The 27,373-nt window shown below is 37.0% G+C and overlaps 1 protein-coding gene across 5 annotated transcripts in view; it reads left to right on the top strand.

Annotated features, from left to right (window-relative positions):
• The first annotated feature begins 3,208 nt into the window (after window positions 1-3,208).
• phactr4a (phosphatase and actin regulator 4a) overlaps window positions 3,209-27,373 on the top strand; it is a 52,245-nt gene continuing 28,080 nt past the window's right edge. The window contains exons 1-3 of one of the 5 annotated variants that reach the window (XM_030147075.1): window positions 3,209-3,574; window positions 9,945-10,045; window positions 15,052-15,096. In XM_030147075.1, coding sequence (XP_030002935.1) covers window positions 15,084-15,096 — 13 coding nt within the window. In that variant the 5' untranslated portion in view covers window positions 3,209-3,574; window positions 9,945-10,045; window positions 15,052-15,083. Of the gene's footprint in view, window positions 3,575-4,346; window positions 4,510-9,944; window positions 10,046-15,051; window positions 15,097-15,440; window positions 15,573-20,935; window positions 21,365-27,373 lie in introns of those variants that run through there. The other 4 variants (XM_030147076.1, XM_030147074.1, XM_030147073.1 and 1 more) reach the window with 4 other exon arrangements.

Below are 27,373 nucleotides of genomic sequence, written 5' to 3'. Positions count from 1 at the left end.
CATAATAAATGTGACAAATACTAATGCGAAGATACAGATTACATTGTTACATTTCTTAACTGAAATAACAGATGCTTAGGTGGTAAAATATAATGATATTGTGGATTAACCTTTTGATTTTCATTATCATTTTAATAGACAACTCTAATTTTATTTCAAAATATGTTGTAATTCTGCAGAAGTCCATTTGTTTGCCATTGTGGTGGGATAAAGGGTCCTATAAAAATAAAATAAAACTAGTAATAATATCTTATCATCTCAAAATTACAACAAACATATTGAGTCAAATGTACAAGATTTTGTATTCAATCAAGCTTTGAGCATAGACAAAAAAATAATAATAATAAAAAAATAAAAACTTTTCATTTATTACAACTTCAGTAACTTATCTAAACTGTTTAAAATTCTTCTGTTTTATAAGTATAATTCTTGACAAACACAATGAAACATCTTGGAGCTCAGTTTTCAGATGCACTTTTGAAACCTTACATGACCGACTCTGTGAATCTTGGTTGACCTGCAGATGCTTTCCTGTACCCTGCAGCATCCTGTCCACTTCAGACCAGTCCAGTGATGCAGCATCAGGCTCTGTTGTTCTTTCCTCTTCACCACATTCAAGCAATGAAGGTATAACTTGTTTATAGAACACTTCTTACTTCTTCGTAGTTTTTGATTCTAGAATAAAGATAATGTCAACTACATGAAGATATGTATGTTTTGAGTAGGCTATATGAATCCACACAATGACTGTTATTCGGCAGGGCGCTGGTTAAAACCCTCACTTGTGGAACAAATTTGCTGAATATCTGAGATCTGCTCAGACTTCTTCATCCTTTTTTTCTTAATGCACTTCTTTTATTCACCTAATAGGTTCTGTTTCAGTGATTTAAATATGTTTTATCTTTAAATGCTCTTTTATTGTCCTATTTTTTGTATCTATTTTGTCCTAAATCTATGATTTTAATGCAGTTTTTCTTGACTTAATGCAGGGGTGTTAAACTCATTTTAGTTCAGGGGCCACATTCAGCCCAAATTGATCTTAAGTGGGCCAGACCAGTAAAATAATTACAGTGAAAAGAGTAAAATTATGTTATGATCAGCTTTACATCTACAAAGTTTCCTTAAAAATCTTTACAACATGAACAACTTGAATTGCCTTAAGAAAAACAAGTGCAGTTTTAACAATATTCTGCCTCGGTTTATCAGTTTATCATTTACACATGTTCATTAAAATCGCACAAAACAATTAGTAACAGGTAGAATATTGGTAAAATTGCATTTACTTTTCTTAAGACTTTTCCTTTTGTTTATATTTGTTCAGATTATTCCCGGTTTTTTTTTTAAGTATAATTTGGTAATGTAAACATTTTCATGTAATTTAACTTTTTTACTCCAGAAAACAAAGAGAGAACTTGGGGTTGTCATTATTTATAGGTTATTATGATAATATTTTACTGGTCTGATCCACTTGAAATCTAACTGGACTGTATGTGGAGGAACCTGAAAAAAAAATATTTTGACACCATTGATTGTTAATATCTTCAGTGTAATTTTTGCATTTCACAAATTCATCCTGCAGGCCGGAATGGACCCTTTGGCGGGCCGGATTTGGCCCCCGGGCCGCATGTCTGACACCTGTGACTTAATGTATTTGCATGCCTTTAAACTGCCTTGTGTATGAATGGTGCTATACAAATAAACTTGCCATATCTTGAATTGGCTTAAATCTTACCTACAGGGATTTAGATTGATAAGTGCATGTCATATTTTTCTTATATGTTAAGTCATTAAGTAGTATTTTATTATTTCTAGTTGTTTTGAGATGCTACATGTTTATTTTGAAAAGTATTCCCATTATTTTCAGATAATAAGTCATTATAATAAGATAACCCAGTGCTACTTAAAGGGTCTTTTTAAATTATATTGTATCATAAATTGGCTAAAATTTACTTAGGGGGTCAAATGAGTGGCCATTTTTGTCAAAAAAAAAAAAAAGTTATAAGAAATGCATAGAACTGTGTTGAAATAATGCTAATACATTTGTGCACAGACTACTGATATTATTTGACAGTGGAAGCTCTATTTTCAGAAATATTGGATTTTGAATAGCACGTGTATGTGAAAACTTTTGCTGGTGGACGGACGTGACATTACCCATGATGATCTGGTCAGTACCAGTACTTTATAAGTAATAAACTTATATACTTACTATTGCTAATTCTCCTCTTATTTGTAAATGTTAGTATTGTGGATCTAAAACAATAACAGCTGACACAAAAACACAAAATGTGTCAGTGGACGGATGTGACATGGTTGTTACGGATCCCATCATACTCGGCAGCCATGTCACCGTTTACACTAATGATCCCTGTGCAAAAACTAGGATCAGAATTATTTATTGTATAGTTTATCATCATACTAAAGAGTAAATAACAATATAGAATTGTTATTTCTTTATAAAAATGCTTATTATTAGAAAACTGTTGATTTAAAAAGTGATGTGTGACATTCTTCATGTATGTATTGGCGTAACATAAGCAGGATGGATCAGCACCATACTCCATATTGAACCTGTAAAAATAAAACATGTAGTATGTAAAAAATTGGGGAATCTAAAAGAATAGAATATTTGTTTTTCAGGTAAATTCAGTGCAAATATAACTTGGCCATTTGTGACATGAAAATCTAGCATTAATTGGGATGAAATTGGACATTTTTGAGCTGAAAACATAGTTCATATGACCATCAACATGTTGCAACAGAACTAAAATCCTGTAAATTCGCATAACTTGCATTTACCAACACAAAGTTCCTTTGGGGATTCACTTATATTGATTTCTTATGCACAAAGACAGAAATAAGACCTCTAAGCAAATTTTAGCTGTTATATGTTAAGTCATGAAGTAGTATTTTATTATTTCTAGTTGTTTTGAGATGCTATATATTTATGTTGAAAAGTATTCCCATTATTTTCAGATAAAAAGTCATTATAACAAGATAACCTGGTACTAATTACAGGGTCTTTCTTCATTATATTGTACCGTAAATAAATATAACAGAGAGTATTATTAAAGCACCATCTATTAATAATCTTTTTTAACCCTATGTACTTACTTAACCGCTCTGTCTTGGCTGAGCTTATTTGGTCACGTGGTTCCCTGAAGGTCTCAGGTGGGGGAGCCATCCCAGACCAGTCCGCTCAGAAGTACGCATGCGCAACAGTGTTTAATCTTCCTACCGAGTTAACGTGCTAAGTAACGCTACACCTTTTTAGCACGAAGTGTGAACAAAAAAAGTTTCAGCCACAGCTTTAAAGGCCTTTCGTGGCGTTTGGTGGGGATATTAAGCGGAACTCGTGTGCACAGGAGGCTTTGGCCGCTTGAGAAAGTAAATTTTGTGACTTTGTTTGGGTGAAAAGTTGGTGAGTGCAGCTAGTTCCGCCTTGCTTTCTCTCTGTGATGGACAGCAGCGACAAGTGTCAAAAGTAATCAGGGCTCATCGCACTACAGTAAACACACACCTCCCGCCCTGTGGATTTAATATTTTCGCACTGAATAACCGGACACTGGGAACGGTGAGTCTCCTTGAAGTATCATACACCCCTTTGAGCTTAAAGTCTCTTGTCTAACTCACAAAAGACGGAGCTAACAAAGCTAATGTTAAAGGACAGTTAGCCACCTGTTGCTACCTCGCACTTTAGCTAGCTATTAGCAGCTAGAGATTAGCATAATGCCAGTAAGCTACATTTTGGAGCGTTTTCATGTTTAACGAAACTTAATCCTACTTTGGGTGTTTAAAACGACAACTGAAATAACGCAAATTACAATAGGCGACACTTATTGTGAACAACAGCAGCTTGGTATACCTTACCCGGTGCTGTCTCTGTTATATTATCTGCTACCTGTACTGTACCTGTTTGCTGACTATAGCTAGTTGGTGTACGTGACATTTGGTAAACAATATCTGTATATGACATACTTCTAAGATATAAGAAATAATGACTTTAAAGGTTGGACACAGCTGTTGATTTGATGTACACCAGCGCCTGAATCACAGTAGACATTTTTATTTACATTTTTATTTCCTTCCAATCTAATTTGTTATCACTAAATACCACTTTCCATCATGGTCAACCTCTGAATTGATGCACTTTTACATTGGTGTAAGTGTGTGCACACAATGTTGCATCAAAGTTCAGGTGTAAATAATTTGATCTAGTTTCCCTCTCTGTCAAACATTCCTGTACATTCCTTTCACATGCCCGTCTACTTGTTCCAACAGGCAGCCGGAGCTTTTAGCACTGACTGAGAGCACTAATACGCCCTATAACACTAGAAACAGGAAAGACAAAAGCAACTGCAGCTTATTGTATTTGTTCTAGATAGGGACCCTTGTAATCAGGTCAGTGATTTTATTGTGCTTTGTATACATAGTTAAGGATTGTTGCATCTGATTAAAGTTTTATCAAGTAGAAGGAAGTGTTTCACCAGCACCATCTCCATACTTAAGGTGGGTAGCATTGTGGTTTTAGCTTTCTAGATGGTGTTAAGTGACATTTGCATTGGATTGATGTTGAGTTTGCCAACAAGCTTCAACAAATTGTGAGGGAATGCACGCCTATCTTTGCTTCTAATTGTCCCCTTCATAGCCCAGGCAACTTTGTGGACAGATTATGATTGTTTTCGGTCTGGTAACCATTAATATATTTGAACACAAAATTGTTTGAGTTTGAACAGAATTTTTGCTCATTTTTTTTTTCTTCTGTTGAATGTTAATGTGCTATTTATTTGTCAGGGTTATGGATGATTCACTATTTTAATAATTCAGTAAGCAAGTTAATTTAATGTGTTTGCAGTGTTGTACTTCATAACACACTGTGGCATATTTGTTTCAAACTCAGGGTCTGGGCGCAGAAAAAATGCATGCTGGAACATTTTGTTATTTTGTACAGAAGAAATACTCTTATATGTCCTGAGTATGAATGTGCTTTCAGTGCCTTTTGGTGCTTGAAACGACTCAAACAGTATAGCTGAAGTTTGGAAAAACAAGTCACAGTAGTCATTAAAATGGGAAAGTGTTGAAAATGAAGTCTTCTGCTGATGTTTTTAGAGCACTGGGCATCTGTGTTTTCTATAGGTATGACAGCATTTATATAATCGATGTATTATCGACTAGTTCTCGGTAGTTGTGTATTCACATCCCCGTTGCTTGCTCCCAAACAAACTCCAGTTTGGCTCTTCATTTAGTGATTGCCAGGTCTGCAGAATGAACTTGGCACAAAGGCTGATTGTATTCCTCTGAGCTCTGCACAGCTCTGTCCTTTTATCCAGTCAACTGGGTGTTTTTAATGGGCTAATTGGGAGCTTACCATGAAACACACAGGGATGAATTCTCTTTATGAACTAGCGCAATGTACAAACCAGCACAGCTCATTTTAAACAGTGACTTTTCAACTGAATTGTGTTAAGAGTAGAAAGTAGAATGTGACATGTGGATATTTAATCTTATTTTGGTGGGGTGACCTAGACTGACACTCTATAAATGTACTGTAATTTGGATCGCCCATAGATGTACTGATTAGTTGATTTGGGGGTTTGATCCTACATTAATTTCAACCAGTCTTTTGTGAAGGCCTATCTTTGTTAGAAAGACTTTTTTTTCTTCTTTATGACAGTTAACTTACCTAACTGTGACACTGTGGTTTCTGTGATTTGCCAGTGTTTGGTTTATCAATGCATTGTTTGACATTATATCGGTTAGAGATCAACTGATATGTTGCTTTCAGGGCTGATACCAGTTATGAACAATCGAAGGGACAGATGGTCATCATTTGGCACCCATAATTTGCCAAAAAAAAGAAAAGAAACTTTATTAACTAACTCTAAACTCTGAAGTGCCTTAATGCTGTCAAACAATATAAAATGTAGATCAATAATATTTAAAGTGTATTTATTTGCAGATTAAAAAAAGGCTATGACTTGTTATGCGAATAGCAATGGATTTCAGGAAAATAAAGATACCAACATTTATGCTTTTTAAATTTTTTTTTTTTTTAATCTCTTAGATGATATTATTTTCAGTTCTCCAATTTGTAATATCAATTTCTGAGTGTGTGGTGATATTCTGAACCTTGATAACCATTCAAGTAGATGTCTAATATGATCTGTTTATCACAATTGGTAAAAATCTCAATATGTGTTTGAGTGAATTCCGTGGCCCTAACAGGTACAAGTCCTTTCATCCATAGAAATCCACAAAGTGTTCACTTCTGAATGTGCTGAAGTACTGCTGTTAGATCATGTTTCCAAACCGGAAATTCTGGCTGCGTGTTCGCTCACTGTTGTTCAGTGTTTAGTGAATGCAGAGAAAGTCAGTGTGTGCCTCAATATGTAAAGACAACCAATGACATCAGACAGAAGTGAAGGCGGAAGCCAGGCTCTCACCTCGCAAACTTTTGGGTGCTGTGTAAAATAATGACAGGACTGGGTGTGCTCCTGTGTGTTTGAACATGTTCACATGGTGCCCTGAGGGCTTCCCCACCACAATGCAGGGACTCAGCTGCTCTGGTTAGCTGCTTGTGTGTATTCACACAAAGTGGCGCACATGAACTCACCTGTGTGTTTGCTTTGTTGCCAGCCTTCACCCGCCATGAGCTCCTCCTCAGAGTGAGTCCAGACCCTGTGCACAGGAGGATATTTGAGAACAGAGTTGAGTTGCAGTGGTGCTGAACTTTGTCTAGTGAATTATTTGTGAGTTTAAGTGCATATCAGCTTCTCTCTTGATACAGACACGTTGGAGAGAGTGAATAATACATTAATGTCTTGTTTTTACCACAAAGGAAACAAAAAGTAAAATCCTGATTCAGCTGAGATTTGAGATTCTTTGTATCAGAATGATCAATTGCATGAACCCTCAAAAACCACCAAAATCATCTACTTAAGAAGCAGTGATCTATTGACTTTACTTGTGTGTATGCAGCATTTAGACAATTTTAGGTACTTTTTTGTAAATCTAACGAGTAGCAGAAAGTGAATGTCCCACCAGTGTTAAAGTGATAATGATGTGTTGTCACCGTGTGACAAGGTTTGTTCTGAGTCATAGTCTATAGCAGGGCTGTCAAACTCATTTTAGTTCAGGGGCCATATCCTCCCAGTATGATCTGAAGTGGGCCAGACCAGTAAATTAATAGCATAATAATATATAAATAATGCCAACTCCAAACATTTCAATGTGTTTTATAGTGAAAAAAGTAAAATTACATTTTGGAAACGTTTACATCTATAAACTGTCCTTTTAAAAATGTGAATAACATGAACAACCATGAAAAAACTGAAATTTATTAAGAAAAATAAGTGCAATTTTAACTCTATTGTGTCTCTGTTTATCATTTGTAAATGTGCATTACAACTTACAGATCACAATGGATCTGCAAAATACACAAAATATTTTAGTAACTGACAGAATATTGGTAATATTACACTTACTTCTTTTAGGAAATTTCTAGTTTTTCATATTTTTTGTGAAAGGCTAGTTTGTAAATGTACACATTTTCATGTAATTTCAATTTTTTGCACTAAAAAAGAGGGAAACTTTGGAATTGTCATTATTTGTAGGTTTGTATGGTAGTATTTTACTGATCTGACCCACTTGAGACTAAAGTAGGGCTTTATATGGGCCCTAAAGTAAAAGGATTGACTGTAAATATCTTGAGTGTCATTTTTGCATTTCACAAATTCATCCTACGGGCTGGATTGGACCCTTTGGTGGGCCGGTTTTGGCCCCCGGGCCGTATGTTTGACACCTGTGGTCTATAGCCTTAGTAACAAACAGCCTGTGATATTTGTTTTATTTTATTTTTCTACTGAACTCTTCAGTAGAGATAACTGTGTTTGAAATCCATCACAGTGGTTAAATAATGCACAACAAATTATAATAGGCATAATAACGTCATATAATAATAAAACCATTCAATGTATTATGTATAAAACCACAGCATATGGGAGTAATTAATTTTACAATTTTTACACTCGACCCCATTGTCTTTTGCAGCTGCTATGTATAACTTCAGGTTTTGAGAATCCCAAATAACTTGACAAAGAGAAGAAAATTGTATGATGAGGGGCAAACCTTTTGGTGCCTCAACAAAGAGGGATACACTGAAAGAAGTTTTGCCAAGAGACTTGATATCAGCAAAACAACTGTTCATTCACAGTCTCTAGGCTACATAATGATCCACAAAGGAAGAGGCAGAAAATGCATTTCACTATCACAGTTTTCAAATTATTATTTATAGCGCTCCAAATTAACTGTCACACTATGCTATTGGCCTTAGTCATTAAATACTGTAATGGATACTGTGTGATTTTTAGAGCTAAACTGTACATAAACAGTTGGGCTTGTTTTGCCCACATGTTTCTGCATACATGCTGATGTAGCTAAAGCTGGTCAATGGTGTTTACCAGTATGAAATAGCTTGCTGATAATGCAGCTTTGTAGTTGGTGCTGTTACAAGTTTATTGCTGTTAAATAGATCATTGAGTTTGCCTTTGTTTGATAACCCTGAGATAAGGGAAATGGGGTTTTATAGCCTATTTGTGGCATATTTACTCGTTTCCCAACTTAATAGACATTTTGCTCTAATGATGTACTTGTACTGATTCATCTGATCTGCGGTCTTTGCCATCATATTCACACATTACACTCATCTTAGAGTAAAATCAATACATTCTCACTTGTGCTTTCTCAAGTGGTTTAAAAAAAACCCAAAAAAACAAATATCATCTCATGCACATTAAGGCAGTGAATCTGTGAATCTTGGTCTCAGTGGGAAAGAAAGTAAGTAAATTTAGTAAAATTATATTTCAGACAGTATTGACTCTGAAAATGATTCTTTGGTCATGACATCTTTCTAAGGATGTGCACTGTGTTAAGTATGACTGTGTTGCCTTCTCACCAAGTATGTTTAATTGTACATTACATGCTGCTGATAGCCACAGGTTTATATTATGTTCAAGGATTAATCAGTTCTGAGTTGAGAGTTAGGGTCAGTTTGTTAAACCCTCTTTATTGAATAGACCTCATCAATCCAGGTTGTATGTTAAATGGCTTGCATCTATAAATGTGAGTATTTAGCTTCAAAATATGTCTTCAACAATGATTTTGAATTGTAGTGAATGTAATGTATTTGTATTTCTACTTTGTCTTTCAATGGCACAAAAACAATTTATTCCTAATTCCAGGGATCTTGCCAATATTGTGCCATGGGTGTTCACTGTTTTTCTACCACAGTTTGGCATGTGTAAGTGCAAATGATGTTGCCGTCATCTGCTCCAAAATTTATCTAACAGTATCTTACAGCAGTACTCAGAAATAGTAGTAATGTTAGTATTTTACGTTGCTTTCTTTTCCACCACCCTTCAGTTACTAATGTCTTACTATCTGATGATGGTTGTCCAGTCATCTGTTAGCTCTGTTGGGCTGTGGTACATTATAAAAAGTTGTTGTATGACCAGGAACACATGAGAATTTATTATTATTCTTTGATTCTTCAACAGTTTGTTTAAAAAAAAAAACAATCTCAGCAGACATTAAACAGTGTAACAGAGAGAACTTGTATTGTCACTGCTCTGTAGATGATAATTTCTCAACGCTCAAGGCACCAGTGGAAGTTTGGTATCCAGCTGTATAATCTGCCTGCAACTGTAGAGCTGAATGTGCTGATCATACATTAAAGTTCAAGACGTGCTAAACAAGTTGAAGGACAGAGATGATGTTTGGAACTGATATAAGGATATGTCTGGGCTGAAAATGCCACTGGGTTGACTCTTGACTAATTAAACTGAGCTTACACAACAGTTTCACTAGTAATTGTCTGAAGATGCCAAGCCTGAAGAAGGAAATTGACTTTATGTCTTTCTGTTTGTGCATGTTTGTATATTTTCCAGGAGTGCTGCTAAGTTATCCCACTGGAACCTGAAATCACTGTTAAACCGAGGACGAAATCACTGGGAAAAGACTGCTCAGACATCAATGATCTTCACTACAGGTAAGCCTCGGAAATGAGGCAGTGTTTGTCCATCGATACTAAAGCTGGTAGTAATTACTGTAGGGATTTCCCTACCGTTGGAGCATTCACACATCACCTTTATTTTGTAGTTGCACTAAATTGCGGTTCAGATTCCTTCAGTATAGCTCTACAATATTATTTCATGTTTGTTATAGTTGGTGCCAGATAAAAACACAAATGATTGCTAGTGTTAAAGTATACTGTGAAAATTACAACCCGCGTGTTCTGTAGAAATACTATAATGACGAAATCAAAAGTTATGAAGAACACACAGGTTTTAGTTAGTAAAACAAAAACTCCATCACCATGACTGCAAGTGCAGCACCTAGGCCAGAAAAAAACACTATAAAAAATAAATTACAAAAGCTGCGGTACTTTATCAAACACATTAGTAGGTGGCCTGATAAGATACTTGTCTCCCGTTACTGTACTGGGCTTCAGCTGTTTGTCAAAGGACTCTGACATTCCAAAGTGCAACCTCTGCATGGACCAGCCCACCGCGAGCATCATGGTCAAAACCACACCTCTGATCTGGACCAATTACACGCCGGGCTTTCTTTTTGAATCATTACTGTGACGTTCAGTGAGAAGGTCTATGCAAGGTTGTGTTTATGGATGTCATTGTGAAATGTTTATCTGACCGTGACACCGTTGTACAAATGTATGAAAATTTCAAAATCACGTGTCAATTTCTAACCAAATCATAGTTAGAAGTGTTACTTGTCTTGCCCTCGCTACTCAGAATCTCTCTTTAGATTGCATTCCTGCTTTTTGATGATTCATTCCTCAGCTCTGAAAAGTTGCAAATCATTGTTTGGGTTTGAAAATGACCACATTGTTCTGCGGAAAAAGGAGTTAAAATAGCTGAAGGGATCCTTGTATCACTGTGCTGTTGAATGATACCTAAAGGTGGTTTGCATTTTTTTACACAGACTCCTTGATTTGATTTGCCTGCAAGAGAAACATGTACACTGTCCTAGTGTCTGCACCTCAGTAAGAAACTTCTAGTTCTGCTCGCTTTGGGGTTCTCAGCTTTGAAATGGTCTTTTTCACATTAGGTGAATTGATGGCTAATAATAATAATAATGACAACATCCATTTATCTTTGGCATGTACTATTTACATGCTATGTTGTTGTCATTGTCATTGTGTGTCACCTTTTCTCCTAAAGGTTCACTGTATGGTATTATTGGCATCTAGTGGTAAAAGTGCAAATTGTACTATTCTGTCCTGGCCTCACCTCGATATACAGTGAACACTAAAAAAATCCGGAAATCTTTCATTAAAGCCAGTCTTTTGTATTTTCTGGTTGTACCTTAATGCTGGGTGCAACGTGCCATTGAAAGAAAAAAGATATGAAGAAGTTGTTATGAACTGTAGAAAAATAGCAGTGGAACTTTCCAGAGTCTGTGAAAGATGAATTGCAGGTACAAATATAAATGCACAGATTCTTATTTCTGGGTGATTATACACCAGAGCTGAGGACATTAGATCATCACGGGTCATGATTCATCATATGACCTTATTTTCAGATGGATCATACATATCATGCCTTCAAAATTAAATAAATAACCGTGTTGTCAAAACTTTCTTGCTCAGCTAACATTATTTTGAAATGGAATGTTTATCAGTGTAATTTATTTTACATAGGATGCTACACTAACCTCAGTGTCACAATATCACAGTGTATGAGGTTGAGTTTAGTTCAGTCTAGGGTTGTAAGGATGTCATGGTGTCACAATTAATCGCAATTTTAAACATCACAGTTAATTAATCGTCAAGGCTACCAAAAACTGTCTCATAAAGTACAGTAGATTAAGAGCGGAACCAAAGACACGCCAATATGCGCTTCCCCCATGGAAGGAAAGCAGCTTAACAGAAGCACTGCATTCAACATTCCACGAGTGAAAATGACAGAGAAGGACCAAGCTGAAAAGAAATTCAGAAATTCAGACCGTATATACATATATTTTTGATATGGGTTCACTTTCGTTTCCATACAGTTTGCTTTCACTACAGTCATCTACGCAGCTTCAGGCTACCATTGCACGACCTATTCACAACAATCTGGTTGCATAGCTTATGTACAGTAAGGCCATTCTTCTCCAGCAGTTCAGACTGTCATACAAGGTTCGGGAGGGTTAACTTGTGAATTGATGCAGTAAACGCGCTCTGTTTGATCACAAGGTGAACTGTATAAAATAGTCCGATGCTTCGCAAGCGCAGGAGACATAGAGGAATTAGTAATGCATGTTAAGTTTCACTTTCATTTCCATGGGGGTGCAGTCCGTGCTGTACCCCCAGGTATAAACCCCCCGCAAAATAATCGTAGTAATTGTGAAACTGTGATTATTTCTCTGATGATAATCGTAGCACCAAAATCGTCTAATCGTTACATCTCAGTCTGTCCAACAGATGTTTTACTGTACTCACTAAAGTGTTCCGTTTTCGCATTAACTTGTGGACTTTATGCAATATGTTGTTTTGTTGCTGCTGAAGGAATGATTAAGAGTTACCTTGAGTCCGTCAGCTGCAGATCCAACGTCAAAACTCTAACGTGCATTGAGTATGATTTACACCGATACTTTATTGCTATTCAGGGCTCGTGACTGCGACTGAATTACGGTCGCATGCGCCTGAGAATTTCGGTAGTGCGACTGTTTTTGAGATTACGATCGCACGGTGCGCCAATAAAAAAATGAGCGAAAATTAATACGTGCGCCTAGAATAATGGCTGCAGAAGTAACTCGTCAGCTGAAAATAAACAAGCTCCACGCCCCGCTGACTGAAGCGGAAAAACTAGTCCCCGCCCCCTCGCGTGCGCAGGCGGCATAAACAAAGGGATCAAATAACTCCACCGACGTTTGAAACAATCTCCCGCCAAACCCGGTTAGTAGCGCTGGCGTTGTTCCAAGTATTTTCCCATGACGTAATGTATCCTGCAAGTCAGATGATCATGTTGCGCGAATCAACTTGCTACACGATCAGCTGACCGTAACCAGCGAATCGAGGGGCTAATGAATAAACAACAAGCGGTATCCAGACGTGTACATGATTCGTCAAAAGTTTGACTTGACTTCAGGCGTGGTGTAGACCACAGTGACTAAGGGCCTTTAGGCCATGAAATAAAAAAGTTGGTTGTTGCAAATAATGGTGTGATTCGTCTTTCTTCTCCAAGAACCAACTAAAGTATATACCACACATTGACAATTGTTTTGCACCTGTGTCAATGTAAGCTTTTTCTTTCATACTCTATTCAAATACTTTATTCTAGGTTGTTAACATTGCTTAAATACATATAGGAATATTACTTGGTATGGCCAAGAGTTTTGCTTGTTCTCCAAATTTTTTATATAATAGTGGTGCGCCTAGATTTTAGCCTGTGCTCCTAACTTTTTAGGGTTAGGAGCACAGTGCTCCTAGGTCAAAAAGTTAATTTTGAGCCCTGCTATTCTGGTGCGAAACCATTCACTGTGAAACTCCAGTGGGACAAAATAGGATGCCACATCATACATAGTTAATGGAAGCACCACAGTTTTGTCAACACCGAAATGGTGATGTTTCTCACCAAATAATAGAAGAAGCCATCCCTTGCAGACCAATGCCCCAGAAACCACAGAAGACTACAGAAAAACCTAATTTGGATGTAACTTGGCTACATTTTATAAGATGAAAAAAAATCGTGAGTCAGACCACGGATCTTGATAGTACCGTAAGTATCGGCTTATGATCTTTTGTTCAGATCACCCATGTTTGTTGTACATTAATAAAAAATACAATTGTGATTATTATACTCAATTGTGTTCCACTTAAATTTCTATAATTAGATCCTTGTAAATTACTGTAAACCTTCCCCACTGGAGATTTAAGAATAATGAGAAGTTTTGTAGCCATATTGCCCAGCTCTGAAAGGAATAACTGAAACTGCAGTCAACAGTACTTCAGCCAGAAGGCGTGTTTTCAGATCCACGTTTTTGAAAAGAGAGAGACAGAGTGCTACACACATCTAAGCTACAAAGAAGTAATGAACTAATTAATTCCCAAACCATAGCATTGTTATGTGTTTTACTCGGCCAATTGGTGACCCAATAAAAATAGGTCAGTGATGTCTTCTCATCTCCATTTTTACAAAAGGATCATTAGCTATTGAAGTAAAAAAGGCAGTTTGTTACTGGTCCACATTCTTGACAGCTCTGTAGTTATTTATGTATTGGTGTATATGTATTTATGTATTGTACATATTTATTTATGTATTGGGTTTTAGTTTCCAAATGGAGTCTGTTTAATATTGGGTGTTTTTCATAATCCTGAAAGTTACCATTCATCATCTGTTACGGGGAAAAAGATTTAATTAATTCATAAACAGAACGTTATTTCAAACAAAGTGCTTTGGATAATGAGAGATCTTTTGCCTCTGTAGGCCTGCATACTAATAAGACTTAAATGTGTTTTGCAATTGGTTGAACTTTATAATTGTGGCAGTCTTTTCAACTCACATTAAAGGAAAATCCTCTATTAGATAAGTAAATTAGGCCTTTTGGTGTATTAGGCTTCAGAATAGATTTTAACTTGGTGTGTGAGCTAATTAATACACTTTATGTTTTAGGTAACACAACAGAACTTTTGTTTGGCTTCAGAATGACCCTCATTAGCTGCAGAGAACAACTCATTTACTGAGCTGTAGAGGGAGTCATTCATTGATTTACTAAACAATAAGGAAAACTCCTAGGAGTCTCATATAATGAAGAATGTACCTCCATAATTGCCGCTTTTTGCAAAGAAGTGTTGTGAATTAGCCTGGAGTGATAAATCTAACATATTTTCTCCTCTTAAAAAGTCACTAACATTTCCTCTTGGAGCACAGATCAGATTTTACTGAGACAAGCTAAAAATTCTGTTGGCTTTACAGAGGGAACGTCAAAATAAGCAAAAAAAGGAAATGTATGGATAGTTTAACAATGGTTTTCTTTCTCCATTTGATTCAGACGCTGCTGGCTGCTGAATTTTAGAGACTGTAATGGAAAATCCTGGTAAGAAAAACTCTCTTTTCTCTTGATAAATCTGCTCAAATCTTCACATTATGCTCCTAAACCCTGGAAAGCCTGCTGTCCACCAATGCGATGTTTTTAAAAGCTTGATTTAAGGTTCGCTGTGGTGAGAGTGAGATCTTAATCATAGTATCATGATGGCTGAAAGGGTTGAGTCAACAAACCCCACGTTACACCGTGGAGCTGTCCGTTAAGGGGCTGGACCTGTGACGCAGTGCCATGTTGACACTGCTGCTATCTGATTGGCTGCCAGCCAGAGGACACACCTGTGTTTTAGAGCTCATGGGTTCTTACGCTGCCACACATGGCCTTGTGTCTGTTTCACGGCTGACCTCGATCACTGAACGGATCACATATACACCAACCGGTTCACACAGGCTCTTTCTCTACTCTGTTGCATTGTGTTTGTGACAACGGTGGGAGAACACCAGGAATGGCTGTACAGTCTGAATACATGTGTGAGTACATTTGATGATTAGTGTGTATTTTGCGATGTAAACCTTTACTAAAATATTGACTAATGAATGTCTGTCAATAAGACAGACATAGGGTGTGGTTTCATCTACAGTTTCAGTACTGACACTGATTCTGAACCAAAATTTTGTCAATACCAGTTTTAGAAGATCCGTTTTAATTCTTAGTTTTGCTTTGTAGCGTGTGTGCTTTTTCTATATTCTCAAAGGACATTCATCACATAAAAAATATGAGGTTGGGCTGTATGTTGACTTAATTTAATTAATCAGGTTTTTGCTTTTTAATTGATGAAAGGTGTCTGAATTGTAAAGTCAAGCATAGTGCTTCCTCTTGAGACCTTTCTTGCGCAACTCAAACTCAGAACCTGTTTCCCTACTACTAAAATAATAATAATAATAATGATAGTAGTACTAGTATTTACAGTGGGTATTTTGTCAGTACACACGTATGACGAATTTAATCGGAAAATTAGTTTTGAGTCATGTTTTGTCTTGAGTTCCTTTTGACAGAAAAAAAAAAACAAAAACACTTGAATAGTGTGAATCATCCATAATGCCTAAAATTACCTGAGATTTTATTTTTAGTAAATGTCACCAGGCCTTTGTAACATGTTGAATCTTTTTGTACATTCTTCACAATCACTTAATCCTCTGGAGGCTCATTATTTAACATATTGTCGTTTAATTTACCTAGTCTGTTTAAAGTCTTTAGTTTCATGTTTCAACACCATGGCAACAGAAAACCATTATACAACATAAACATTAAAACTACCTCATTTACTGTAACAGCTGATGCGATTCTAAATGAGGTTTGAGTTTTGATAGTTTCATGTTCTCTTCTGTGAGCTCTGTGGATTTCATTTCTTTTAATCATTGCTATACATAAATCCATATTTAACGTATTCAGGGACTTATTTCTACAGTGGACATTACAAACTTAACCTGTCATGTCATCTCTCAATGAAATGTCATACAACTGTTTCACATGTCTGTCAAAATAAATATTCGACATCAGATTGTGTGGCCCATTCAGATCCACCTACGGATCTAAACCCACCACCTGAAAAATTAGCATTAGACTATGTCATCGAGGTAACACTGTAGAGGTCGACCGATATGGGTTTTTCTAAAGCCGATGCTGATTTTTTTTTTTTTTAAATTTGGTCAGCCGATGGCCGATATCTACAGCTAATTTTTGAGGCAGATATTTAAGGATGATTTTTTGTTTATTTATTTTTAAAGCACATTGACTGTAAAATACAATTGAAACACTTGGATAATTAAGATTTTTATCCGGCAATATAAATGAAATTATTAATGCACGTACACATATTTACTCTTTTAACATTTATTGAACTTAAAGTGCTGCCCACACAGGTACCTGATCAAATATTTTATAACATTTTTACTACTGATCAAATATTCTGTCAGAGTTACATACCTGGCCACAGTTATAAATAAGAATGTTTTCTTAACCTATCTTACCTGGTTAAAAAAAACCAAAAAAAACCCCAGATCTACTTGAAAACAGTCTGCACATTACAAAACATCCACTTTTCCAGGTTTTGTGAGTAACCCATCGTGTCCACTGGCGTTACATGATTTGGCAACAGTGGCCATTTTTGTGAAATTAGGTCGATTCCCAAAATGTACCTGTGAGAGAATAAAAAGATATTAGAAAAGTAGTAGTGCATAATTTTTGTGTCCTTTTTACCGTTTTACAGGCAGATTTTTGTATAAAAATAATATAAAAATGTGTCGTATCTGAAAAGTAGTTTCTCTTTTATCTGAATAGATATTTATTTTTAAATAGAGATTGTAGACCGGTGTAATCAGTGGGCGATAGATAATTGTCAGCATTATCAGTTGATGATTAAGTGTCAGTGATTATTGACTCGGCAGCATTGATGTTGATGATGATATCCTCAGGTATAAAAATTTGGTGCTAAAAGACAAGTTATTATTTCACATTTAACAATATGTAAGCAGCTTGTTTGGTGTCATAAAAGGATTCCCCACCTCCATTGAGACTAATTTGTGTTTATCTCTTGGGTCCAGTGAATTGCCAGTTTAGGTCATGGCATGGGCCCAGGGGAAGCTTGTTCACAACTGGGCCATGGCAGGGACAGATTAAGGTGTGCTGATCTCCTGACCCATGTCCAGACCTGTGGCCTGAAGTAAATCAACCCACACTTCCTCCTCGGCTGTATTCTGCAAACGTTGTTCCTGACATGGAGGCTGGAATGCCTCACATGTCTGTACTTTGATCCCAAAGGGTGCAGTCCTCTAGCCCAGGGCCTCCTGTTGGGTTACACCAGTGTTTGTGTGTGTTTAGATTGTCATGATGACTTTGGAGCAATATTTTTTTTTGTGAGTCATCAAGGAGACTTTTCTTGTTGAGCCAGAGCTTGATGTTCTCATGAAGAGTAGTCCATTTAGAAACCTGAATATGTGTTTGTCTCCATCTGCTGCTACTGTTTGGAAAGAATGCAGGGACTTTAGTGTGTTGTTCTGAGTCATAAGTCACAGAATGACACACCTCGGTGTCATTTACCAGTGGGTTTCACCATTGTTTGTTGAGTTGTCATCCCTATACCAAAGTTCAACATGTGGTCTCAGATTCCACACATTCCTATGTCAGAAATGTGTCGTAGCTTTAATTGGACTGCAGAGGGAGCAACAGGAAACAAATTCCAAATGGCATGTCCAACACTCACACTTTGTTTTACAAAAATTGTCAGGTATCCGGTTGTATGATGGTTTTCTGTGAATTCCCATTGGTGTCTAAGCAGACATTGAGACTGTATGTATGTAGAGTTTTGCCAGATCTCACTGGACTATTTACAAGCAACCATCCAAAATGTTGCTTGCGATGACAACAGCCAGTTGACTTAAGATGATTCTACGTGAAGCATAAGCCACTGGAAATTTGTGCTGTAAGATGAGCATTAATTAGTGGTCTTTCTGCTAATTGATCCAAATATTATTTCACACCTATTTAGTACTAAATGCCTTGCACAGTGTTTTTTTCGTGAAAAGTCCTTCTCAATTCTGTAGATTTTCTTTTTTTCCTATTCTTGTCCTTTTTTATTAGTAGCAACTTATAATGCATGTAATGACTTGGATCACTTCACACATTGCTTAGTCAGTTATAGTATATATGGTGTTATATTATGCTAATGGTTTATAACAGTAAACTGTTTTTTTGTAAATTAAATTTCATTGTTTTTTTTCTGGAATATCTGTACATACCAACCAACTAGTTAATAAATTAATTTGTTAAGCTAAATTGCCCATAGGTGTGTAAATGTTAAAATGACTGGTTATCAGCCCTGCAATGAACTGTCTCCAACATCCAGCGACCCTCTTGAGGCTATAATGGTTCAGAAGATGAATGAATGAATTAACCAACTGCTTTATAATAGACAAAAACTGAGTTAAGAAGAAAACACAGAAAAGTAAACCCGGAGCTTGATTATCTGAAATAAAGATGAAGCTTAGTTAAAACAAAATGTGGTGTACAAATGTCTGGTACTTTGGAAAGTCCAGATTCAATACAGATGAGACCAGTATTATACATTACGTTGCTTGACATCTGATTTAGTGATACTGCAAAATCACACAAGATTCTGTAGTTGGAGCTGTATGAACAGTCTGTACCGGTGTATCACATGACACATAATCATATCACCCTACTGCGTAGGGACATGGTGGATTGAGGGACGTTCTTGGCCCAAAATTGAAGTTGGTATTGAAGTGGTATTACAAGAAGTGTGCTTAAGTTTTGTATGTTTTGGGTGCAGCACAGACTCTTTCCTACTGTTAAATCCACAAGTGGGACATGGATTAGTGTACACCAAGTGTTTATTGGAAATGTAGGCTACTGATTGATTGGTTGGTGAATAGAAACACTGGGTTTGCTGATAGATCCGTCCTAACTGGTGTCTGGGCCATTAGTGGAAGATATAACCAGAACCATGTATGAACTATGTGACAGTTAATGTTATATGTGGAGTGATGCAGACTATCACAACCTCATATACGGTTCATTGTCTCTTAGGAAGACACAATGAACATATTTTGACTTCCCAAGTAAAATGAGCACATCTGCTGTTTAAACACCATAACAGTTGTGCGTAGAAGGGTAGTCTAAAGCTGTGCCAGTTCAGTAATTCAGTCAAACCCAGAATGAAGTGAAAACAAGTTTCTGTTCATAACTCCTCCTATGGCAGAAAATGGGTCATCCTTTTGTTTTGGCATGATCCCTGTTTGACGGACCGGCATGATCGATCACATTACCTTCATCTTCATTTATGTGGAATATATTGCAGTTCATTTTTTGGTTTTTATATGTACAAAAAGCTCTGTGCAGTGCACATAGAAAGAAAACTGAATGTCCAGAACCAGAATTAGCAGATAAAAATATTACATTTGAATCGGTCAAGAAAATTGAAGCTGGTGTATCTGTAGACTTTTAATAACCGGACTGTCCGAAAACAACATGATAGTTGGTTCCTCAACTTCTCACCAAAAAAAGACAGAGTTGATAGACAGTAAAAGAAACATAGACTAATAGTGCATTTTAGGATTAATCTGAGCTCAGACTCTGTTGCTTTGTTGTAATGTTCTTATTTACGCTTTCATTTTGTGTATTGGAGGATAATTCCTTGACATTTAACTGCTTTGTCCTTAATAAGGCTTGGATCACTCTGTGTACAAATGCTGTTCTTCTTTGTAACTTAGTCTCTTTCTTGTAAGGAGGACCTATTTAACTCCCACTCACTGATTACCTCATGACTCAGTGTTTTGATAGAAATGCTCAGACACAGGCTGTCCTCGTTCTGTCTTGTATGTTTGGGATGTTGGTGAGATTAAGTCTTTTAGAAGGTTTTGACCTAGTATTTTCTCAGTTTTATGTAAGTCACTTTTCTGTGTCGCTTCTATTGTCATGGTTTAATATATCAAATTGGGTTGTAAAAGTATTGAGCTACACACTCAACCAAATCTGGAAGAACTGTCAGTGTTGTTGCTATAACATTATGTTGTTATGTTAATATCTGATAGAAGCAGTATCACTTTGAGCTTGCGTTTCATAGTTTAAAAGGACAATCCCTGGAGTGTTATTGGACACCTCTGTGGTGTCACTTCCTCTTCTCTGGCACTGAGCTCCACCTTGGCTGGGCTCACCTTCCACTTCTCAAATTACCTCGGCGTGCAGAACCCGCCCCTCACCCTTCAGGGAGTAGTGTTTTGCCAGTCTGTGTGAAACGCTGCTCGAGGGGGGGCTGACTGCATCGCAAATCCCTCAAGGCTTTTGACGGCTGGACCGGCCAGACCTCAAAGCTCGACTACGATGAACTTTGCCCCCAAAAAATCTGCTCTCAGGAATGAAAGGCATCTGCAGACTGTTGGATTACCTTATTGGCGTACCTTATTTATGAAGTCAGCTCCAGGAAGGGAGGGACTTAAGAAACAAGCGAGTGTGTTTGAGTTTTAAAGAGGGAGGGAAGAACCAAATCACAGGACTTTAGGGAGGAGGAGGGCAAGACTGTAGAGACAAGACAGACTAAACGACGTAAGTGAGCAGCTACGATAGTTCTTGAGTTACAGGAGCTCTATGTCTGGTTGGAGAAAAGCGAAGTGGCTTTAGGTTTTCCTTTCCTGCTGGGGCCTCAGGAGAGGCAGGGCCCGGCAGGCCAGCTGGGACAGGAGCCGTAGCATGGGACACAGTGCTAGCAGTGAGACAGTGACCCAGCAACCAGGCCAACATAACACGGGTGAGTGTAAGGCAAGAGGTTCAGGAGCGAACATACTTCATCTGAGGCGGAGAAATAAGCTTTTGCTGTTTGTAAAGACTGAAAAGACAATATTTGCTCTACGTGCTGGATATGAGCAGGTGTTTTTAGACCAGCAAGAAACTGGATGGCGGCAGGCACAGACAGGTGTAGAAGAATGCATGCAGATGGAATGTGGTGATTGTGAAATGTACAAACCACACAAACTTCTCTCTGTCTTTACTCTGCTCTCCATCTCCCTGTGGAAGCATTGCAGTAAAACGAGATCTGGGGGTACAAGGCACTAGCTGACACCATTTCTCTCCTTGTGGATTTGTTTGTTGAACCTATGTACTGCTTCACTCAAGTCATTTAGCATTGGTTAGCTATACAGAGAGCTATAAAGTCCTTGTGTCTCTGGTTAATGTTAATAATAGTGCAAACTTTCAGAACCTGTTCATGCTGTTTAAGTAAGGATCCACTTTCAAGCAGTATTTGCACAGTTTATCGTAATCTTACAGTTTCAGCTGGTTCAGTTTGACATCTATGTACCACAACCCTATCGTCAGTCCTGTTCTCTGTCTCATACTGTTATTTGGCCCTTAATCTAGAACCTATCTAACCCATCTAAAGTAGCTAATACATGAATATTTGCCTTATTGCGACTTGTGTTCACTTGAGGAATATTTTTCAATGCAACAAGGTTAAAGTTTTTTTTTTTTTTTTGTCCAGCTAAACAAGGGGGTGAGAATTCTGCTAGCCCAGATACAAACTGTTTCATTTACTAACAGTTATTAAATGACAAAAACCAAGATGTTTTCTTGTTGTGGCACCTCTAGTCCTACATAAATACGCCTTTGGAAAAAAACAATGTTTTTATTTGCTTTACTATAAAACTTGTTTCTAGCTGAAAGCAGAGTTGGACTTTCACACGCTTCCTCCAATGTTGGGATTATTCTGGGATAATTGAAATGCTTGCTTGCAATTCAGCTCATAAGCATCTTTATCTGAATGACTGCAGCAGTATTGTAGCTAATGGGGATCCTAATAAACAAATAAACCTGCCACCACTTTTGTTTACCCAATCGTCTCTGCATGTGCAACTCTCAGCAGAGGTGAGAAAGAAGTCAGATATCTTTCTCCTTAGCTATTAGGCTACTCTCATCAACTGGAGGAAAGAATTCAATTAAATATATTCTACCATTTTTATTAGCTTGTAACTTTTTGTGCTTGCTCTAGGCATTCTGGAAGTACTTACTTTGATCCTGCACTGATGAAGAAATCAAACATCCTCCAAGCAACATCCTGTTTGATAAATATTTGCTCTCCAAGCTAAATGTATTTTTATCTCATGTGCTATGCTATGTAGTTGGTGTCAGCATGTCATGTGATTGGCATGAGTCATATGGACATGCAATACCACAGGGCTACAGGATACTGCTTTAGTACCACTCTGGTGACCACAGTTTCTGCTTTTGTTAGTCACTGAATTGGAATGGCTTAACTTTTGTAGAAGTTTATATTGTTTTCTACTAGATTGTGGGGAAAAGTTCTGGTCGGAGACAGTTCATAAATGTGGGGCCGTGGCCTCTGTGTTGACATTTACTCTGAGTAGCGTAACCTTTTAGCCTTGACCACCTCAATCCTCATCTGTCAGACGTCGTTGCCTTTTATTGTCTTGTTGCTGGGTGAAAAACCGCCTCCTCAAAATTGTCACGATATGCTCTAACACAAGGTCACCACATCACACTTTAATTCTGCTCAGTTGAACCACATCAGTGTTCTCCCAGTTCACTGCCACCCCACCCTTCTCATTTTAACACCCACTGGTGTCGGCGTTATGTGTCAGAAATAGCCGTGAGGGCCCGTGCACTGCACAGAGTTCACTGACCTTTGTATGCCTGCATTTCAGCATGAGATTTCACACATGCTCCACACAGGCTGCTACACCCCATACAGTGTGCAGACTAAATAATGTAAACATGGGATGGAAAAGAACGGAATATATCTTAGCTGGAAGAGACAGACATACTTTACTGAACACCAGTGACATGCTGTTGCTAATGTTACATGACAGTCATGGTTAACTTCTCTGCGTGCCAACAAAAGAAAGAAATTAAACAGTGTTACAGCTGTTGCCTGGTTTTACAGCCTAGTAAAAAATAAATAAATAAACAGTGCCTCTCTACCTAATTTTCCAACTGTTTATGTATATTACAGTTAAGTTGGGTTATTGAATAAAACCTGTATTTTTGGTGGTAGTGGTTAAGAAATTACACTAACAAGACAATTTCAAAGGTTTCTGACATGGAAAGGTTTCACAAAGTTTACTAGCGCTGCATTATAATAACTCCCGGCCTAATGGTGTGTCTTACCTATAATATCTGTTGGTGGCATTAATTGGTACTAATGATCGTTTTTTTCTTGGGTTGATACCAGTTTTTTGCAATTAGTCAAACTGTAAACATTAAAATCTTGGTGTTAAGTTTCATAACTCCCAACACAAACGTGAGGAAATGCCTTTTAACTTACTGAAAAATATATAATAAAGCTTTATTCATTTCTTTGATTTATTGGTTATACTCATGATGATTTCTTAGAAAATACAGATAGGCTAACCGTAGAAATGCAAAAACCGGATGTGATAATTGGTCATAGCTGATAATTGGTTTAACCTGAGATTTTATAGTCTAATTAGTGTGTTAATGCATTATGAGATGTCGACATTACTGTTGTCCAATACACAAGTATGTGTTAATATCTGTCACATAGCTGAGATTATTTAGTGGTGTTTAGAATAATAGTGTTAGTCGGTGTGGTCAGTGTTTCCAGTACTTTTAGCTTGGTGAGTTTCCGATCCCGCTCTTCCCAAGATACACCCTCTTATCCGGATATGGGCACCTATAGCTCTGAAAAAACATTGGACAAAATGAAAACTAGGCCACAAACCAATTTATGATCATGATGGTTCAGTCTGTTTTTTGTATAGACTGTGAATACTCATCTTTCCTAATGTGATGCATGAAACAGTATCACAGCACAGACGTCATATCTGATATATACGTTTATCGTGGTGTTATATTAAATATAATGAAGGGTGGTAATGGACTGCTTTCAGTGGGCTCTTCTGTCTGACAGGTGTAAAATGCAACGTTGATTATCCACAGCATATGGCTTATATCCCACATGAATAAAACTGAACCACAGTGGGGCACAGATAATTTGTCACAAACTGTGCGTTGTCAGATCACATATTCTTGATTGATCAAATATTTTTACAGGGGAATAAAGGCTCATCCATTAGTCATGAACACTTATGTTCTGTAAACAGTGAGGCTGTTTTTTTGTTTTTTACCAAAGGTTCCGCATTTTTTTGGTCTTATTCATAATACTAGCAATGTTTATCCTCAACCTGAAACAATCTCATTCTTTGAACATGGCTTTTGGGGTGGTTATGAGCGGTAGCAATGGACTTTTAATCCATCAGCATATGCTTGAGAATCCTGTAGGACACAGTACAGTTTTTCTAACAGTGGCATGAGGCTGTTGGGGCGCAGTAAAAAGGAAAAGACCTTGTGTTTTCTTTTTGTTCGACCTGTTTCCATCAGTGTTTACATTCTTTAATTTCATTCACCATTTTGTTGCTAATGTGTTGACTGCAGTCTCTTTTGAAGTAGTGTAATGTAGAATAAATGTGATTTAACTTTATTTATATAGGTATACATACTGACAACAAGGTTTGTCCAGTTTCAGTTTTGTGGAAGGACATGGAATCTATCCACAAAATATGCTATTTAAGTGGAATAATCAATGTGTGCAATTTAGCTGCTTGTTGAAAAAAGGTGCCAACTAAAAATTCTGTTGCATCTTTGAAAAGGTATAAAGAGTATAGTTGGTTATCAATGTTAAGGGTTATTCACACCAATTTAGTTTAATTCAATGTTTAACCACTTTGCTCTTAAGTCTGTTTTATGCAGCTTTGTTCACATGAATTATTTAGGCCTAGGTGAAATAACCAAAATGTTTATTAGTCTATTGATAATTATCACGGTAAATCTTTATAGTTGTAACTTGACAAACAGTTGCCACATAACAGAAAATGTCATAATTTTTGAGGCAGAGGTTCAATAATTGTAGTGATTAAAACAAACAAAAAAATTAACCATTTTGTAAGTGTTTCAGACAATCACCTGGACTTGACACATTTCGAGGGTAATGCAGGGTTCCCACATGTCCTGGAAAATCTTGAAAATGATTGACCAATTTTCCAGTTATGGAAAACATATGGCAAATAAGAAAAAAGGTAAAATGTCCTGGAAATGGTTAAGTTATCCTGGACAATTATTCTGCCTTGTGACCTTGTGTGCCCAAACTGAGATGAAACAAAGGAAATTGTTTTTCAGTGAGTTATTGAAAATCTACAAATGTTTTTAGAGGAAGAGCACGAGAGAAAGTAAGAGAGAAGAGAAAGTTGAGTGGGGAATTGCCCAATTTAGCATTGTAACTCCAGTTTGTCAGGCTAATGAAGTGCTACACTGTAATCTGTAGGTGTGTGTTTGTATTATTCTATGATACATTTGTCATAATTATTTTTCATAGATAAATTATAGCCATAGACTACACATCAAATGTCTGAGTAGTAAACAATCTGGGTAAATGTCCTGGAAAATAATGTCAGAGAAAGAGTGGGAACCCTGTAGTAATTTAGAAAACTGCATGAACAGATTATGATATAAGAATAGTAAATGCATCTGACTGAACTTTTTTTCTTTTTTTTTCTGGGCATGCACAGACTTTATCTACACTGGGATGTAGTGAGCTACTGTTTCCCTCAGTCCCCAAACTAGCATTACCTTCCTCGTAATGTAAACTGTCGTATAAGTTAAAGTGACACATTAGCTCACCTCTAAAGAGTAAGTGGAGAAATTTATATACAGCTTGCTTTTAGTTGTCTAAATATTTTTTGGATATGCTTTATAAATTTTATCAAATTGCATACTTATGTTTTACACATTGCATAAATGTCATAAACACAACTGATTTCTTCCCTACTACTTTTAATGTTACATTCATTGTCCTCACTGACATGATATAAGAAGTGTTTTTTGGTGTAATTACAGTAAGTGACTTTGCATTTCAACCCTTCGCCAGTTCTTACTATACTGTAACTCAGAAGGGTTGTATGTTTTATATATTATAGATTATATCTGGATTCAGTGACACTTAGCAAGGACTATGTAAACCTCACAAAATAAGTCAAAACTGCATTGAGTAGTTGAGTATATTGTAGATTATTCACAACAATATCGACAACTACTGTTCCTAGAGTAAAAGTAAATGTTTGCACTTCCAGTTTCACAATACAGCCAGGAAAATTGTCAGACGACAAATGAAAAACAAAAAAAAAGTTAATAAAACTGTCAGTCTCTCCATCAAGCTCGGAAACTTGACACTGTCATATAATGTTCAGTGTAACAACTGACTGTCTGCCTATATATATGTTAAACAGTTGTTAGTCCCTCCTCACTCCACTAAAACCACAGGCCTGCTGCCATTCACCACAGCATTGTGCAACTGCTGTAAAACGAGTCATGACCTAAGAATTATAATAACGATTTCACGCCTTGTTATTCTGTCCTTGGATTTCTGGTTCAATTAGGCAAGTGCGGAACTTGTCAGTCACGGTTTCTGTTTAAGTATCTGTTTTTTTTTTTGGTTTTTTTTCTTGCAATTTCATCACATTCTTCTGGTTTATGATGTTACAAGCTCCTATACATACCACAGTCATAGAACAAAATGTCACGATTGGCTGAGTCGCCTTTGAAGCTGTGGTAAAATACTCTATAAACACACACCTATGTCTACATTAGTAGTACTGTGGTGGGCAAATTATTGTAGTCATGATGTTTTTATATATTCAGAGGGCTTGGTGCAGCTGAGCAGAGGAAACAGATGGATAGAAGACAGAGATTGAAACATAAGAGACCTGCTGGTGTTACGGAGAGGAAAACT

The sequence above is a fragment of the Sphaeramia orbicularis genome, chromosome 11, assembly GCF_902148855.1.
Source record: "Sphaeramia orbicularis chromosome 11, fSphaOr1.1, whole genome shotgun sequence".
NCBI classification, from domain to species: domain Eukaryota; kingdom Metazoa; phylum Chordata; class Actinopteri; order Kurtiformes; family Apogonidae; genus Sphaeramia; species Sphaeramia orbicularis.
The sequence above is the reverse complement of the archived record's forward strand: the minus strand, read 5'-3'. Positions and strand labels throughout refer to the sequence as shown.